The following is a 15,530-nucleotide window of genomic DNA, read 5'->3' on the forward strand; positions in this document are numbered from 1 at the left end:
GTTTTGTCAATCCCCCTCCTCTTCCTTCATTAATGATTACTTTCCTTCTGTTTACAGAGGCATATTGCAACCTCTGAGTTCAGTGACTGAGCAGCTCTTGCACAAGCTGTGCAATTTGTTTTTTGACACTCTAGTTGCTCAATGCTAGCAAACACGGAAGACAAGCCAACCACATTCCTGGAACTGAGATTGTCTAAAGGTTGAAATGGGTCATTTCAAGGTAAATTTTTAGAGAGGAATCCAACATTAAGCACAAAGCAAATGTAATGACAAACAGATGCTATTTACAGGAATATATTGCAAAAGATAATATGTTCTCAATCTTTTATACCTCATTGTAATGTCTAAATCTAAGAGATCTCTGGAAGGGGAAAAATATTTGTACAAATTCTGGAGGATTTACCTAAACCACACCTTTTGTCTTCTGTCTGTCTCCCCCTCCCCATCTCTCTCTCCTTGCCCCATCATATGATACTATGATGAAGAAGATGAAAACACACAAGTTTCTAAATAGAACCTTTTTTGAGGGGGATCTTTTCAATGCTATCTCTGAATAACAAGGGTCAATTTAACATGAAATTAAAAAAAGTTAGATATCTGGGGCGGGAGTTAATTTATCCCCCCCCCGAGACTGGTAAGATGGAGTCAAATCTAACTACACCTGAGCTAGCTAAGTAAATTATTTTCAAGAACCAGAAACATGTTTTTATATTTCCCATGCAGCCCAATTATGTTTGGCCATAAATAGGATTGTTTCCATTTCGATTCATATTGACATACTTTCCTTCCTACCCCAAAGGTGCTTTTCAAAAGGCAATAGGACTTTCTTTGTTTTTTTCTTTGAAAACATTTCGCTTCTCATTCAAGAAGCTTCTTCAGTTCTGGCTGAATGGTGGGGAATGGAAGGATTTATAATCATTGCGGTCATCTGAAAGTCGCAATTTCACATTCTGAAGGTTAAGCTGTTTGAGAGTTGTTGAAGCCACATTGCTGGAATATCTGAAAAGCTCAGGAGGATTTTCTTTAAAAAAATATATTGGTTTTTTACAAAAAAAACCCCAGTGCCTGGTGTACAGCGTATTATCTTGGTTTATATATTTGAAAAAAAAAAGCAATAATAATTAATTAACAGTCAATAATGATTGATTTTGATAATTCCATAATTAGTATATCAATTAATAATATATTTCTTTGATCTTCCCTTCTCCCAATTATATTCTCCTTCTTCAACTTTAAACAAATATAATTCTTAATATTTTCAATATATACATGATTAAATATAGACATTTTTTCATATTTGTACAGATAATGATAACATCTATGTATAACATTTTTAATCAGCTTATATTATTCTTATAAAAATCATCTTATTAATTCACCATGCATCCTATTTTTGTGATTTTTGTTTAAGCTTAATTTCCCCTTTATATTCAATCCATTCTTATCCATCATGATTCTCTCAATGCTAGTCATCTAAGTATCCAAATTTTTCAATTTAAGTACACCATCCCACTATTTTCATATTTAATGCATTATAAAAATACTGTACTTATCTATCTTATAGCATTTGCGTATGACATCCTTTCTGATCAGCTTATAATTCACTTATATTTATAAATGTTACATCATCCCAATATTTTTACATTTCATATAACAATCCAGGTATTCTTCTTTCAGACACTTTTTAATCTTATGGCTGGCCCAGCTCTTTCTTTGTTCCCAGCTTTCTTCTTGAAGATTATTTAAAGTTCAAGGGAACAGATTATTCTTTGTTTCTAGGTGTCCTGCCAATTTCTGAGTCATTATTGTTAGTGTTCTGTGCTCTGATTCTCCACTAGGTATCAGTAGTTGTTTATTTTTCCAGTTTTTTCAGACAAAAAGTTATTATTGTTATATATATATTTAATAATTTCATCAAAACCCTTTAGGGTATAGTCTTAACAGTTTTTTTTAGTTTCTAGATTTGTCCAGACTGTAGTATTTTAAATTTAATTTCAATATATTTCTTCCCCCCTTAGTATTAATTTGCCGCTTCCATCTATGAGGGAGTGGGGATGTAGTCCCCTCCCTTCACTTTCGGATATTTTTTTTGCTTTAGGGGTCTTTCCCAAGGATTCAGTTAAAAGATAGAAGAGAGAAATCAATGCTCTCACTAGTTCCAAGCACGTTGTTCACTGATGTCCTGGTTCGTGCTCTTGGACTTTGGCTGCAAAATAGCATGGGCTTATGTACAGCTAGCTTTTCTCCTGTTGGGTCGGAGGGCTTCCCTTGGATCGAATGGAATGACCACCGTCATTTCATGATCAACGGGGTGCCCCTCCTTCATGGTCACCTCTTCGGGGCAACTTCAGACCCATTTAGGGTCACCCTGGCAGGGCGAAACTGGCCTTGGGGAGCAGAGCTCTGCTATCCCACAGCCGTGCGCTATGGTGCAAAACCATAAGACCCTCAGGAGGATTTTCAACCAAGGTAACATACGTACACACTTCAAACCCAAGAATACACTAAAGCAAAGGTTGTCCACTCCAAGGATAAAACATCCAAACTGAGCAATGTGACATATGCAGTACTTTGCAGTGAGTCATGTGCAGATCTGTACATTGGGGAAACAAAACAACCACTTCACAAATGCATGGCACAACATAGGAGAACAAACCCATTAGGACAAGATTCAGCAGTCCATCTGCATTTAAAAGACAAAGGCCACTCTTTTGAAGACAGCAAAATCCACATTTTGGAAAAAGAGGATCACTGGTTTAAAAGAGGCCATCCATGTTAAAACTGAACAGCTCTCTCTCAACAGAGGGGGGAGTATATGACGCCACCTATCTTCTGTCTACAATGCAGTCCTTTCAGCTGTTCCAAGAAGGTTCCACACCTATTTGCATTCTTATTCAGGTGATCCTGATGGTATAGATAAATTCCCAGGTGTCAGAGAGCTGTCAGAGAGCTAATAATTGATGTTCAGAGTGCTAATGACCAGATGACTGCAAAGAATATATATTCTTCCATTTCCCATGATTCAATCAAAACTGAAGAAGCTTTTTGGATAAGAGGCAAAACCACTGAGACGATTATAGATTGACTAGTTGATATCATAAGGACTTCTTATTAGTACCTACATTAGGGCACAACTGAAAGATATGTAAATATAATGTTGATGATTAAAAGATGGTTTAGCAAAAATTTTACAGATGTTATACGCACAGTTTGATATACTTTGTCCTATTAAAGAATATATTTTAAGTTTCTGTTTTTCTTTCTGTAACATAAGGTAATACTAATAGCACTGTTGAAGCCAGAGAAGTTGAGGCATGTCCATTTTTCTTTTTTAAAATGTCTTTGGACAATACTTGAGCACTGCCCCCTAGAGTCAGGAATGACTGGTAGGGGAGACCTTTACCTTTTAATATTTCTGAAAGGACTGTTTGAACCCCATGAAGTTAGTCTACCTAGCCTTGTAGTATCAATGCTAATACTGGCAATAGATGTCCAGCTGATTAGAGTCAGGTATAATCTATGCTTTGATGACTTCTTCTGCTCCAAGCTTTTGTTCATTTCTTTGATGGTAAAGGTTATTCTATATCAGAAACTTGTTTTTTAAGGGATTTCAGACTGCCATTGTTTGGGATTTAATAAACAAGATACTATTATCTGCTGCCATTAATGATAGGCGTAACATAGTGTTGAAAAAATTACTCATTAAAAGCAGGGTTAGGAAGATAGCAGCTCTCTAAATGTGTTCCTTACAGACCCAGCCAAAAAATCTAAGAGGAAGCTGAAAGCCAATATTTGGGATAACATAAATTAGTCCTAGCCCTGTTTTTTTTTAAAGGTATACGATATGTTCATTTCATTTCATATCAGGGACACTATAGAACAATCATTTAACATATGTTGGGTTTAAAGTGGCCTATTAATATGGTACTATTAATATTTATAATTTTAGTAGCTTAATGCTCTGTTCAAAACAATTTTGACCTGATAAAAGTAAATTTAAATCTGTCAAGTCCAGCATGCTTCTTTCCACATCGTCACTTGGATGGTTTCTGCATTGTTTGCAGAATTATTTCTTTTGCCCTACGTTTAATCAATTTCATATTCTATTAACGTGGAGAAGAGGTATATGTTGTTCCTCCTCATGACGATGCTAAAATGATGAAATGTGCTTTGATAGCACAAGTAACTTTCTTTCACATTTCCCCTGCAATATTCCATGAAAATATATAATGCATGGTGCATGCATCTCAATGAATATTTTTACATTTCTCCTCTTTGCCTCTCCACTATAAAAGCCTTTGGGACAGTCTACTCTTACCTTACCATGTACAACTAACTATACAGCTCTCATGTTCCTTAGCTTAGTTGTTCCTGTGAACAAAGACTTCCAATACTGCAGTTTTTCCTTTTAGAATAGGTGTCCAGATCTTTGATTACTGTCTGAATTGAGGCAATCAGAAAATTAGCTTTCAAAATGTATTGTACTTTTCTACCACAAAACCCACGATTAGTAGTATTTTTATGTTCACACTCTTTCCTAATGATCTGTAGCTTCACATGAAGTTGCTTAATGAGCTAATTGTCTATGGAGATTCTCAGTCATAGAGAAGGACTGAGATTATGGTTGTCCCAAAGGTGCTTTTTCAAAAGATAACTGGACTTCGTTTTTCTTTGAAGATGTTTTGCTTGTTATGCAAGAAGCTTCTTCACTTCAGTGTTAGTGAGCTAATACTTCTACTTATATGTTAACTATTCACTGTAGTTCTAGGACATTTTTGCTTAAGCCTAACTATGTAGATGGCATTTCTGTATTGTATGTAAGCATAAGAGCCGTCGTGGTGCAAAAGAGCCATCGTGGTGCAGTGGTTAGAATGCACTATTTCAGGTTAATTCTGCAATAGCAGAATTCTGCCAGCAGTTTGATGCTTGCCAGCACAAGGTTGACTCAGCCTTCCATCCTCCCGATATTGGTAAAATGAGGACCCAGATTGTTGGGGGTAAATATGCTGACTGTCAACGCTGCTAACATCGGATGTTCTTGCTTTGACAACATATGGAGATGCAGCCATGTTTTATTCTTAGAATTAGAGTTGGAATTAGATGATGCTGGGGGGGGGGAGGAGGAGGAATGTGTGTATGGGAGTTAGTTAGACATAACAATATTGTAACAGTGTGAGAACCAAGGTTTTTTGAAATAAGAGATGATAAGAAATGGTGGGTTGGAGAACAGGAGGGAAAGCCTGCATTTCAAACTAATTGGAGAATGTAATTTATGACTGTTTATTAGAGGAGAAAATTGTGCTTGATACTATGTGCTCAGGGGAGGGGAATTCAGATTTTGGCTTTGCTATGTACATGCCGATGCTATGCTACTCAAATAAAGATTCTTTAAGGTAAACAATGCCTCAAAGTTCTCTGAAGAGTTTCATTTGTCGGAACCATGACATTAAGCCAAAATCTCCAACTATCTAGAGGTCCCGAGCCCCAGTCGCTGTCCCTAGAATTGAGGGATAAGCTGACAAAGATTCGGGGAAGATTTCAGCATGGAGAAAGAGAAAATGCCTGAAGCCAGCACCCAGCAGCAGCTGCTACTCCGGGGGGGGGGGGAGAGAAGGAGCTTTTTCAGGCCTCCCAGCTGGGGGCAAAACCCAAGCCGCTAGGACAGCTGATCTGGTCGTCGGAATGGACCCAGCCCAGTGGAGACTCCAGACGCCTTGAGACAGCCTTGCCACCCCCATTGCTTCAAAGGCAGATGAGGTTGAGCTACCACGAAGGGATTCCTGCATATCGCGTTCCCCAGATTGGTGGAGAACTACCAAATCGTCTGCCACTGAGGACTTGGGTGAGTGGAAATACCTGTCCGCAGCTCGTAGTCAGTCAGTGGAGAAATTGGTGGAAAAGTTCGAGGAGCTAGGGGTATGATTCTCACTTGGGGTGCGAGAGGTCCTGGGTTCACTCAGTTGTGAAGTTTAAGTGGTGGTTTACTTCCTTTTGATCTAAGGCACATTATTTCATACATGGAATTTAATTTGCCATTTCATTTTCCATTCCCCTTAATTTTTATGGTATATATTTGTTTTCACTATTCTGAATATTTGGAGCCATTTGAAAACTTGATCACAAACAGAGAAAACAGTTGCAGCCCTTTTTAGAGCAGAAAATCTTTTTGACATTGACTTGAAGTTAACCAGCCCCTTGAAATTAGACTATTGCAATTTGTGCTATTTGGAGCTGTCTTTGAAAACTACCTGGAAACTGCAACTCAGACAGATTTCAACCAGCTACTTGCTGGCTGATGGAAGCTGCATTCATACTAAAATACCTGTGTTGAGGTTACATTGGTTGCCAATAGTTTTCAGAATTCACTTCAAAATACTGTTGGTAACTATAAATTCCTACTTGGTATGGCTCCATTTTCCCTTTGGGACTGTTTCCCTTTAATAACATCTATCCATTGGTGAAGTCTTTCTTGGAGGAATTCTTTTTCTCAAGAGGTGAGAAATGCAGAAGGGCAGAAGACCAAATGTAGACCTGTTTAGCACAAATAGGTCAACCCATTCTATGTTTTTGCATATAGTTTTGAAATAAATATATTTGCAAATGAAGTTTTGAAAACTTTGTTTTATTCCTGTTAATTGTATCACTGTTAGGGAACCACAGCTGAGGATCGCCATTGAATTTTACCTCACTTGGCAACAGGTTGATGACCTGAATTGATACCAATGCTTCTGAAACAATGAGTTAGCTGGAGGGAGGGGGTTGCATATCTCTCCCTCCCTCCTTCTCATAGTCAATCAATTATACATGTTTTAACGCATATAGGCCTGATAATATAGTAAAATAGTGAATATAATGGATACTAGTATTTATCTTTGATGACAGTCCTAGTAGAAGTGTCTTCTACAAGAGCAAGCATGATCAGGCATGAGGAAGCTGTCAGCTCAGCCAGAGCCAGAGAGATGCCTCCAACAATGGGTCAGTGGTGGGATTCAAATATGTGAACAACCGGTTCTCTGTGTGAATGCCGCTTCCAGAAGTCCATTCTGGGCCTGGGGAACCAAAAATTAGCTACCAGTTCTACTGAACTGATGCAAACTGGCTGAATCCCACCACTGCAGTAGGTTCCAAATGGTTTTGCACAAAACCAGGATGAAAAGCAGTAGAGAATTAATGTCAGGCTAGAAGCTAAATCATATAAGGAACAGCTTCTGGAATTGGGTATGTCTAGTTTAATGAAGAGAAGGACGAGGGGGGACATGATAGCAGTGTTCCAATATCTCAGGGGCTGCCACAAAGAAGAGGGAGTTAAGCTATTCTCCAAGGTGCCTGAAGGCAGGACAAGAAGCAACGGATGGAAACTAATCAAGGAGAGAAGCAACCTAGAACTAAGGAGAAACTTCCTGACAGTTAGAACAATTAACCAGTGGAACAACCTGCCTCCAGAAGTGGTGAGTGCTCCAACACTGGAAGTTTTTAAGAAGAGACTGGACAGCCATTTGTCCCTAATGGTGTAGGGTTTCCTGCTTGAGCAGGAGGTTGGACTAGATGACCTCCAAGGTCCCTTCCAACTTTATTATTATTATTATTATTAAGCCACTGTAAAATGTGCAACTGTTTTATTAGTCATTTTTAAAAATATGGGTCACATAGCAAAATTAATGTTGCTATGTTTTTTATGGCAGCTGAGAAGCCATTAGCAACACATTAAATTGATTCATTATAAGACACATTGCAAAATAACTAGAAATGATGGTGGATATATAGTACAGTTCTGCATTGTGTAGGAGATTTACTCGCACATGGAAATCACAATATCATACTTGTAAATACTGTGAGACAATGCAGAAAACATCAGGATTCAGATTTTTGACCTGCCAACTACTACACCAATCAGCTATTCAGTTTTTCAAAACTTAATGTAAAGTCTACACAACTGTACACACATATATTTATGCAATGTGTGCAAAAAATAGATAATGACTGTCTTTTATTCTAGTGACAGAGAAAACTATGGGCTAAACTGAGTTTAGCTTCATTTCCATCTTATTTTTTAAAAGCATCTCTAACTTGCAATAAAAATGAAAACAAACACTTGTATTTTTTTTTCCTGAGAAAAATATTGGGTTTTTAATATCTATAAATAGGATTCCATGAAGATCTTTATTTGTGTATCTGACATCCTCAGCAAACAGTAACCACATTCCTAATTTAAATTTCTTTGTGTTTATAAGAAGTTACACTTAATGAAGCCAGATTATCAGCAGAACTCATTTTCCTCATGATATGACTGGACAAGACAAAGGTGTTATAGGTTTAAATGGCTAGGTGCAAATTTTTGTCTAAGTCATAAACTAGTTTATTTGGCTTTGGCTCTTGTGCACTTAACTGCTCTAGTTTATTAACCATGATTTATAGCATACATCCAGCCAATTGCTGTTGGACATGACTAAATATGCTGTGGGTTTGCTCATTGTGGGAACCAAACAATGATAGCAGTGAGATTTAAATTAGTCACGACATACATAAAGGCTATTGATTTAAATTGATGTCCTCTAAATATGACAAAGTTTTAAACCAATCTCAATAATTTATAGCATCTGCTTTTAAAGCCAATTAAAGTAGTGGACACCACCAGAACTTACATGATTAATAATGTCATATATATGTTTATCAGAAAATTTAAGATGATCTTTTTTTCTTAAAAATATGCCTTTTGTCATGAATCTGCAGTTTTATTGTAAACAATATATTCAAAGTTCAACAGCTCTGACATTTTTACATAGGATATAAGAACAAAAAGTGTTTATGTTCATTGTTGCCTTTACATAGGCAATTGTTTTTATCTTTCTAAATGTCTCCACGGTGTGAGAGTTCAACATCTTTTGCTCCTCCACTTTGCTGCCCTGTTACAATTGTAAGTCTGCTGAAAGGAATGACTTTCATAGTTGTTTTCTTCATGGAATACCATCGATCACGCCAAGTTGCCCAGGTAATGCCATTGTCATAGCCATTTGGACCAGCATCTTTCTCGCTATAAACACCTCCTACAATGTGAAAAAAAATGTAAAACATAATTGACCCAAGAAATACTTTTACATAGCTTTGAGATGCATAGATAAGTAGTAATTTTAAGACCATGCTAGGTGAGCATTATGTAATTTCATTTACTCTGTTATTAAGTACAACATGAATGATATCAAACTGCTATAGACATTGTGTTTCTTTTAACATTTCTGCATGAATTATGATCCAAAGTTGGAATTTGCTATCATGAGATGTGCTGGCTACCAGTTTGGCTGGTTCCCCCCCCCAAAAAAGGACTGCATCAGTTCATGAAAGTCACAAGGATCAATGGCTATTAACCTTGATGGCAATGTGACTGTCCCTGAGAGCCAAGGTCCAAACCAGCAAAGACATATTCAATCTGCTCCTTATGTTTTTATGCTTATTTAGAAGTTCCGTGGGATTAAATCAGGTTGATCTTTTAATATGTATGTTCAATTTAGGTCTAATAAGCAAGATATTTATGTTGCAGACAATTAGCTCTCTTTTTTCAAAAGGGGAAGGAGGACTTGAACTAAAACCTACTTAAAATACTTGACATGGAAGATATCAAAAGACATTGTTCAACTAACCTCCTCCACTTTTCCTCCTTAATGATATTTTGTGGAAAAAGACAAAAATGGTATGAAGAAAGGCTACATGTTAGTGTTATCTATACCACCTCAGTAAAAAACTACTGGGAAAGACAGAAAGCAGGTGTATGGGAAATGTTTCATTCAGAGATCACATTGTGTACGTGGGAAACTTCCAAATGTTACCTTGATAATATTTGCCATTCAGATGGGCAGCGTGACATTTGTTCATCCACCACCCAGATCCATCTTGTTCAGCGCAGTTGCCTTCAAATTTATCATTATCATTGTCATGCGTGCTAAACTGAATGCCGTTGTGAGAAGTAAAAAATTTGTCACTCGGATCAGTTCCAAAATCAAACCCATCAAAGGCATCCCCAGCTTCACCCCCAGCAAAGAAGGCATAGGTCAAACGGTATTTGTCAGCTTCATTTCCCAACTTGAAATGGGCATAATCTGCATAGCTGTGGGGGGGGGAGAGAAGAAAAGAAAATCACTATTAACTTCTTGTGGCCTTTTATTTCTTGGCCATTCAGTTGTGCGACCTGATGCAAATATTTCAAGGGTTTGCACTCGTTCCTGAAAGATTAATTTCAGGAGTTGTACAAATACACAGGATATACATAGGCAAGCAAATAATGGGGGGGAAAATATGATCATTCTTGCTGCAGACACTGCTGAAACAAACAACTATATATTTGAAACTGCTGAAGCAAACTAACCCTAGATCAGAGGTCTCCAACCTTTTGGGCACCAGGGACCGGTTACGTGGAAAGAGGGGGTGTGGTTTTGTGTGCTGCTTGCATCCTGTGGATGGGGCTTTCTTGTTTGTGCGGACTGGTTGCTAGCATGCCACGGCCCGGTACTGGCCCACGGACCAGGGGTTAGGGACCCCTAACCTAGGTAATATTATAAGGCTAAAAGCAATTCAAGCTCCACTAATTTGAATGGATTTGAAATATGTTTAGCTTGTAGAAGCATTACAAGTTGCAGTGATCTTATCGTACTACTACCTGTAAAGTGCAGGTAGCTAAACTAGCCATTTTTGCCGATCACCGTTACGTTAGCTATGAACCTTGAGCTGATAAAGAAATCTATACCTTTTTTGATTAGCCCAATCCTCCATCTCTACTCTCAAGGCATATGGAACTGTAGTCTGCGTAGTTATTAAATGAATCTTTTCATTTCCCAACCAGAATTCTGTATTGTCATTTGGTGACAGATGTCCAAATCCTTCCTTATATTGAATCCAGTTTTTGTTAAAGTCTTCACTGCCATCAAGCCTCTGTAAATAAAACAGAAGACAGAGAAAGATTATATATGTTATTGGACCCGGCGCTCCTTTGTTGTAATTTATTTTCTGTGATATGCTCACCCTTTGTAAAACTGTCCACCCGTTGCCCAGAGTGTCGATTTCACAGTACACCAGGAACTGTTGCTTGGCTTTCAGGGGTTTTATGAAGTACAGCCCACTCTGCCGGGCACCTTTATTAGCAATGTCTTGACAATCTATAATTAACATGTAAGAGAGAAGTGGCTAGTAAAAACTGCAATCCACTATATTCATTGTTAATTAATAAAAACCTTCTTTATTTTAAATGATAGTTTAGCTCAAAACAATGGGAACCAATCTTTGCCTTAGCATACTGAAGGAAGGAAGAAGCTATAACTTGGTTTATTTCCGCACCTTAGTATGTTATGGAAATAGCAACTGTATTTGTGATGAAGCATGTTATGTGAAACTAGCCAATATAGATCAATAAGGCCTGATGGCTAATATGTCTAGAACATGTCTGCAAATATTTCCATTAGTCCTCATGGCTATGACTTCTATAGGAAGCCCATTCAAGAATTATTGGTAGTCCTACACAAAAGCTGATATGGGAATAAGTAAAGCAAAGTGAGCAGAATTATAAAGTATATTTTTTTTGATACTTCATTATTATAAAACTAGTTTCTATTTTGTTTCAACAGATATGAACATAGATCTGTTTTTGAACTTTAATATTTCGTCTGAAAGTGGCACCTCATTGATCTTCACAGCAAACTTAGAAAACTGGAGCTGGAAAAAAGTGTCCTAGCCTAGGCCATTGTCCTAAGATACTTTTTTAAAAAAAGCATTAACAAATATTTGTGAGGCACAAAAGATCAGGTCCACATGTGAAGGTCCAATTAAACTGATTTAATGCTACATATTTAATGCTACATATGCACATGAATATTCTCAACTAACAATTAACATCTACTAGGAGTTAGATAGGGTCAATGGAATTGGGTGTGTGTGTGTGTGTTGAACTTAGTTCACCTATGGTTATGTAGGCTGATCTCTCTTGTAACTCCACTCTAGGTTCTGCGACTCTTCCCCTACTTACTTACTTACTCACTTACTTGCTTGCTTACTTATTTATCCAGTTTCTATAGCCATCCATCTCAACCAGTGACCAGTAGCAATGTTATGTTTCCTATCTTTAGCCTTAACAGTTATGGAAACAATTATCTTCTGTTAGCTTCTCATCTGCTGTTGATGAGAATCCATGGGGGGGGGGGGGGAAGGACCAACTTCTTTTGGCCTTTATCAGCCTTTGAGTGACATGTTGGAAGTCATACTTAATAATTAAGAAATTGGTGCTTCTAGGACCAGGAAGTGAGTAGTTCAAAGGCAATAATCAGTGCTTTTATTTCATTTACATGTAATTAATTTGAAATTAAATGAGCTAAATACAATTAATATTTCTCCCGTTTACAACTTATTACAACCTAGAGGGAACATTTAGTGGAGCATAATATGATATGCGTGCAGTCATGATAAACCACATTTCTACATAGAATATTTGCATTATCCTTATACCAACATGCTTTTCACAACATTTGAAGCCACAGTTAAAATGCTTTTGCATACACAGTTTCTTAGCGGCTTATTTGTGGATGACTTCCATTTGACAATAATTTTAAATGCCATTAATTTAACATAATACATCAGATCATAATATCCAAAATTCTAGTTCTAAAGATATTTGACTATTAAAATGAAGAATATAACTAATACCAAATGAATTGTTCTATTAATAAGCATGCTTGGAATTGAGGTCAAAAGATAATTATAGCAGTAACATCTACAGCTTAAATCTCCACTGAAATCAACATTTCTGTCACTTTAAAAATAAATAAAGCACCTTTCAAATTTGTTTTGTTAAGATTTTGCCTTTATGTCTAATTGCTATTAATTTAATATCTTCTCAAAAAATAAATTTAACCTAAAACAGATAAATCAACAAATTATTTCTGTTAATTTGTAATATGTTAAAGAAATGCTTTTAAAAAATCAATTGCAGATTAGATTATAATGAATATGGATCAAAATGTACTTTTGGCTTGGTAAACAGTTCTTCAGAGAAAAATGGATAGAATTTAGTGTTAGTAAACAGCTTGTTACTCTTACCTCTTCCAGTTAATTCTTGTATCTGAACAGTGTCTTTACATGGCTGTTGACATTGTGCTTCGAGCTGAGCAGTTTTCTGCTTTAGTGACTGAATCTTGTTATTGTTTGATATCAGTATGTTTGTCAATTGCCTGGAGTTTAAAAAATATAATATAGATTTATCATAGAAGCACTTGAAACTCACATATGATGGCCTTTCCTTCTATGAAAGAAAGCAGTGAGGAATGAAAGAAATGGAAGGGAAAATATGAGTATGCATTGCCCTATATCATCTATCCACTGAATTTACAGATTGAGGTGGGATTCTAAAATAATCCTTGCCTCTTTATGTATTCATTGTTTAACCAGAGAATTCCTGAATGGGACTAACAATGTGGAGATCAGCTCCTGTATATATGCTTACATGAGGCACTCTACCATTATTTTTCTGTTTGTATACTATTTTTCTTCCCACATTACACAAGGAAGGCCCAGTAGTTATAATGAAAAAATGGAAATATAAAGATATAATTCAAACTAAGGAAATTAGAAAGGCTCTAAAATGGATAAATTATTCTCTCTTATGCTGTTTCGGGGACCCTGAAAATTATTAAAAATTGGTAACTATAACTTTAAGAGGTCCCAACCATTGTAGCCAACAAAGGAGAATATTGGGAGCTAAAATTCAACATATCTGGAGAATGCCAAGTTTGTTCCTTCCCTACCCCAAAGGATTGCTACATGGATAAGGCGTGCTAGATAAGTAAGTCATGTATATAGTGTGATAATAAACAGATATTCTCTCAGCATTTTTGCTATTCTTTATCCTTTGTAAAATATAAAGGTTATTTTAAAAGTAAGTAATTCTGCTTTAGTTAAAATACAAAGCAAGCTCTGTGCTTCTTTTAGATGAACAAGAACTGTCTGGTGTAGTCTGGCTCTATTCATATTTACCTCTCCAATTAAGTACATACTGTAGTATAAACTACAATATAAACAGTTTAACTTTCCCTGATGCCTGATTTTAAAATAGGCAACTAATACGACATGGAAAACGTGAAGAAAGGAAGAAAGCATTGCTTTTTATACATCAGCAGAAATTCTGTTGGAACAATAGATGGAAACCCTTTAATTATATTCACAAAATGTTTTTGCATTCTCAGCACTGAAAAAAAATAATTAAACCTACTGTACTGTATTTTCATAGCCCACAACGATGTTTTCATATCTAATAATTTCATCAATGATTTGTCTGGACTTCTGTGTATAACCTGGAATTACATCTGTAGGGGGAAAAAAGCAGAGGATGCATAAAACATTATGGATACCAAAGTAAATAATTGAGATAGTAAAACTCTTTATGGTAGCCTTTGATTCTCACTTGACTGAGCTGCTGGCTGTGAGGCATGCTCTTGTCGGATATGGCGTATCAAATTGTCAGTTACTCCTGAAGAATTAGAAATGTCCCCCATCATTTGTTCAAGGTTCTGCAAATCTCGATCAACATCCAAATGATATCTAGCTATGAAATCTGCAATGCCGCATGTTGTAGGACAAAAGTTGCCCTAAAGGAAAAGAGAATTTTTTAAAATCTTATCAACTAACAAGAAATGTTTTATAGCTTGACAGTAAGAGTTTTTTTTCTATCCACATGAGTTGATGTGGTACAATAAAGTGATTTGCAATAAATAAAAGTCTAAACACAGGACAAATGAAAACAAGATGAGTAATACGCCTATAGTGGATTGTCAGTTGTTAGTCTAAAAAGAATCATGCACTTTAGTAAGAACTTCATGTTTACAGCTAACAATCTATAATAACCACCTCATTAGAAAGGACTGCAAAAATAACACAGATATTGACTTACGAATCGTTCATCCAAGATACAGCAGTTTTCACGCGTGGCAAAATACTGAATAAAAGAAAAAAACAACAACATGGTGTTTCAGTGATTATGATATTTTGGTGACTACATATTTTACATAGATCCATACCCTGCCCAGGTAAACTTACTGCAGTACAAGTTGAAAAGAAGAAAAATAGAAGAGGCAGCCACTTGTTAAATTTTGGCAGCATTGTGTCTGTTGCTTCCAGAACCGCCAAACACAGGAGAGGTAGTGCTTAACCAGTGTGAGTTTGTAGACTTCGGAGAACTGAACTTATTCTCTAAACTGTGCAGGGGCAGCTTAAGAGATCATGTGGCGTTTAGTGGGTGAAAATAGGTGGGGCTGAGACACAAGGAGGACAGCCTCTTCCGAGCCCTAGTGGGAGTGTTTCCTGAATTTGCTGGCACCCATTCATTGCATTTTTAACACTAGATGTTTCTCACTTACCTCTGCCAGAAAAACCTATGAAAGGATAACTTGCCCTATGAAGCAATTTCTTCCAGTAACCATTTGCAATAAAGCTGACTTGCTTGTTTGAAGGACCTGAATGCAAAAGATAACAAACATGTCAAGAGTAGCTGGCTCTCACAA

At 36.7% G+C, this 15,530-nt stretch overlaps 1 protein-coding gene across 1 annotated transcript; it reads right to left on the reverse strand.

Moving 5' to 3' along the window:
* Positions 1 to 8,847: 8,847 nt before the first annotated feature.
* FGG (fibrinogen gamma chain) lies at positions 8,848 to 15,129 on the reverse strand. The gene is made up of 9 exons (XM_029284792.1): positions 15,067 to 15,129; positions 14,921 to 14,965; positions 14,435 to 14,618; positions 14,243 to 14,336; positions 13,075 to 13,205; positions 11,011 to 11,144; positions 10,736 to 10,920; positions 9,822 to 10,099; positions 8,848 to 9,044 (listed from the first exon to the last, which is right to left on the reverse strand). Exons 1-9 carry the CDS (start codon positions 15,127 to 15,129, stop codon positions 8,848 to 8,850), a joined length of 1,311 nt encoding a protein of 436 aa, XP_029140625.1.
* Positions 15,130 to 15,530: the final 401 nt, after the last annotated feature.

Source organism: Protobothrops mucrosquamatus, unplaced genomic scaffold (assembly GCF_001527695.2).
Source record: "Protobothrops mucrosquamatus isolate PMUCROS unplaced genomic scaffold, P.Mucros_1.0 scaffold945, whole genome shotgun sequence".
Taxonomy (NCBI): Eukaryota; Metazoa; Chordata; class Lepidosauria; order Squamata; family Viperidae; genus Protobothrops; species Protobothrops mucrosquamatus.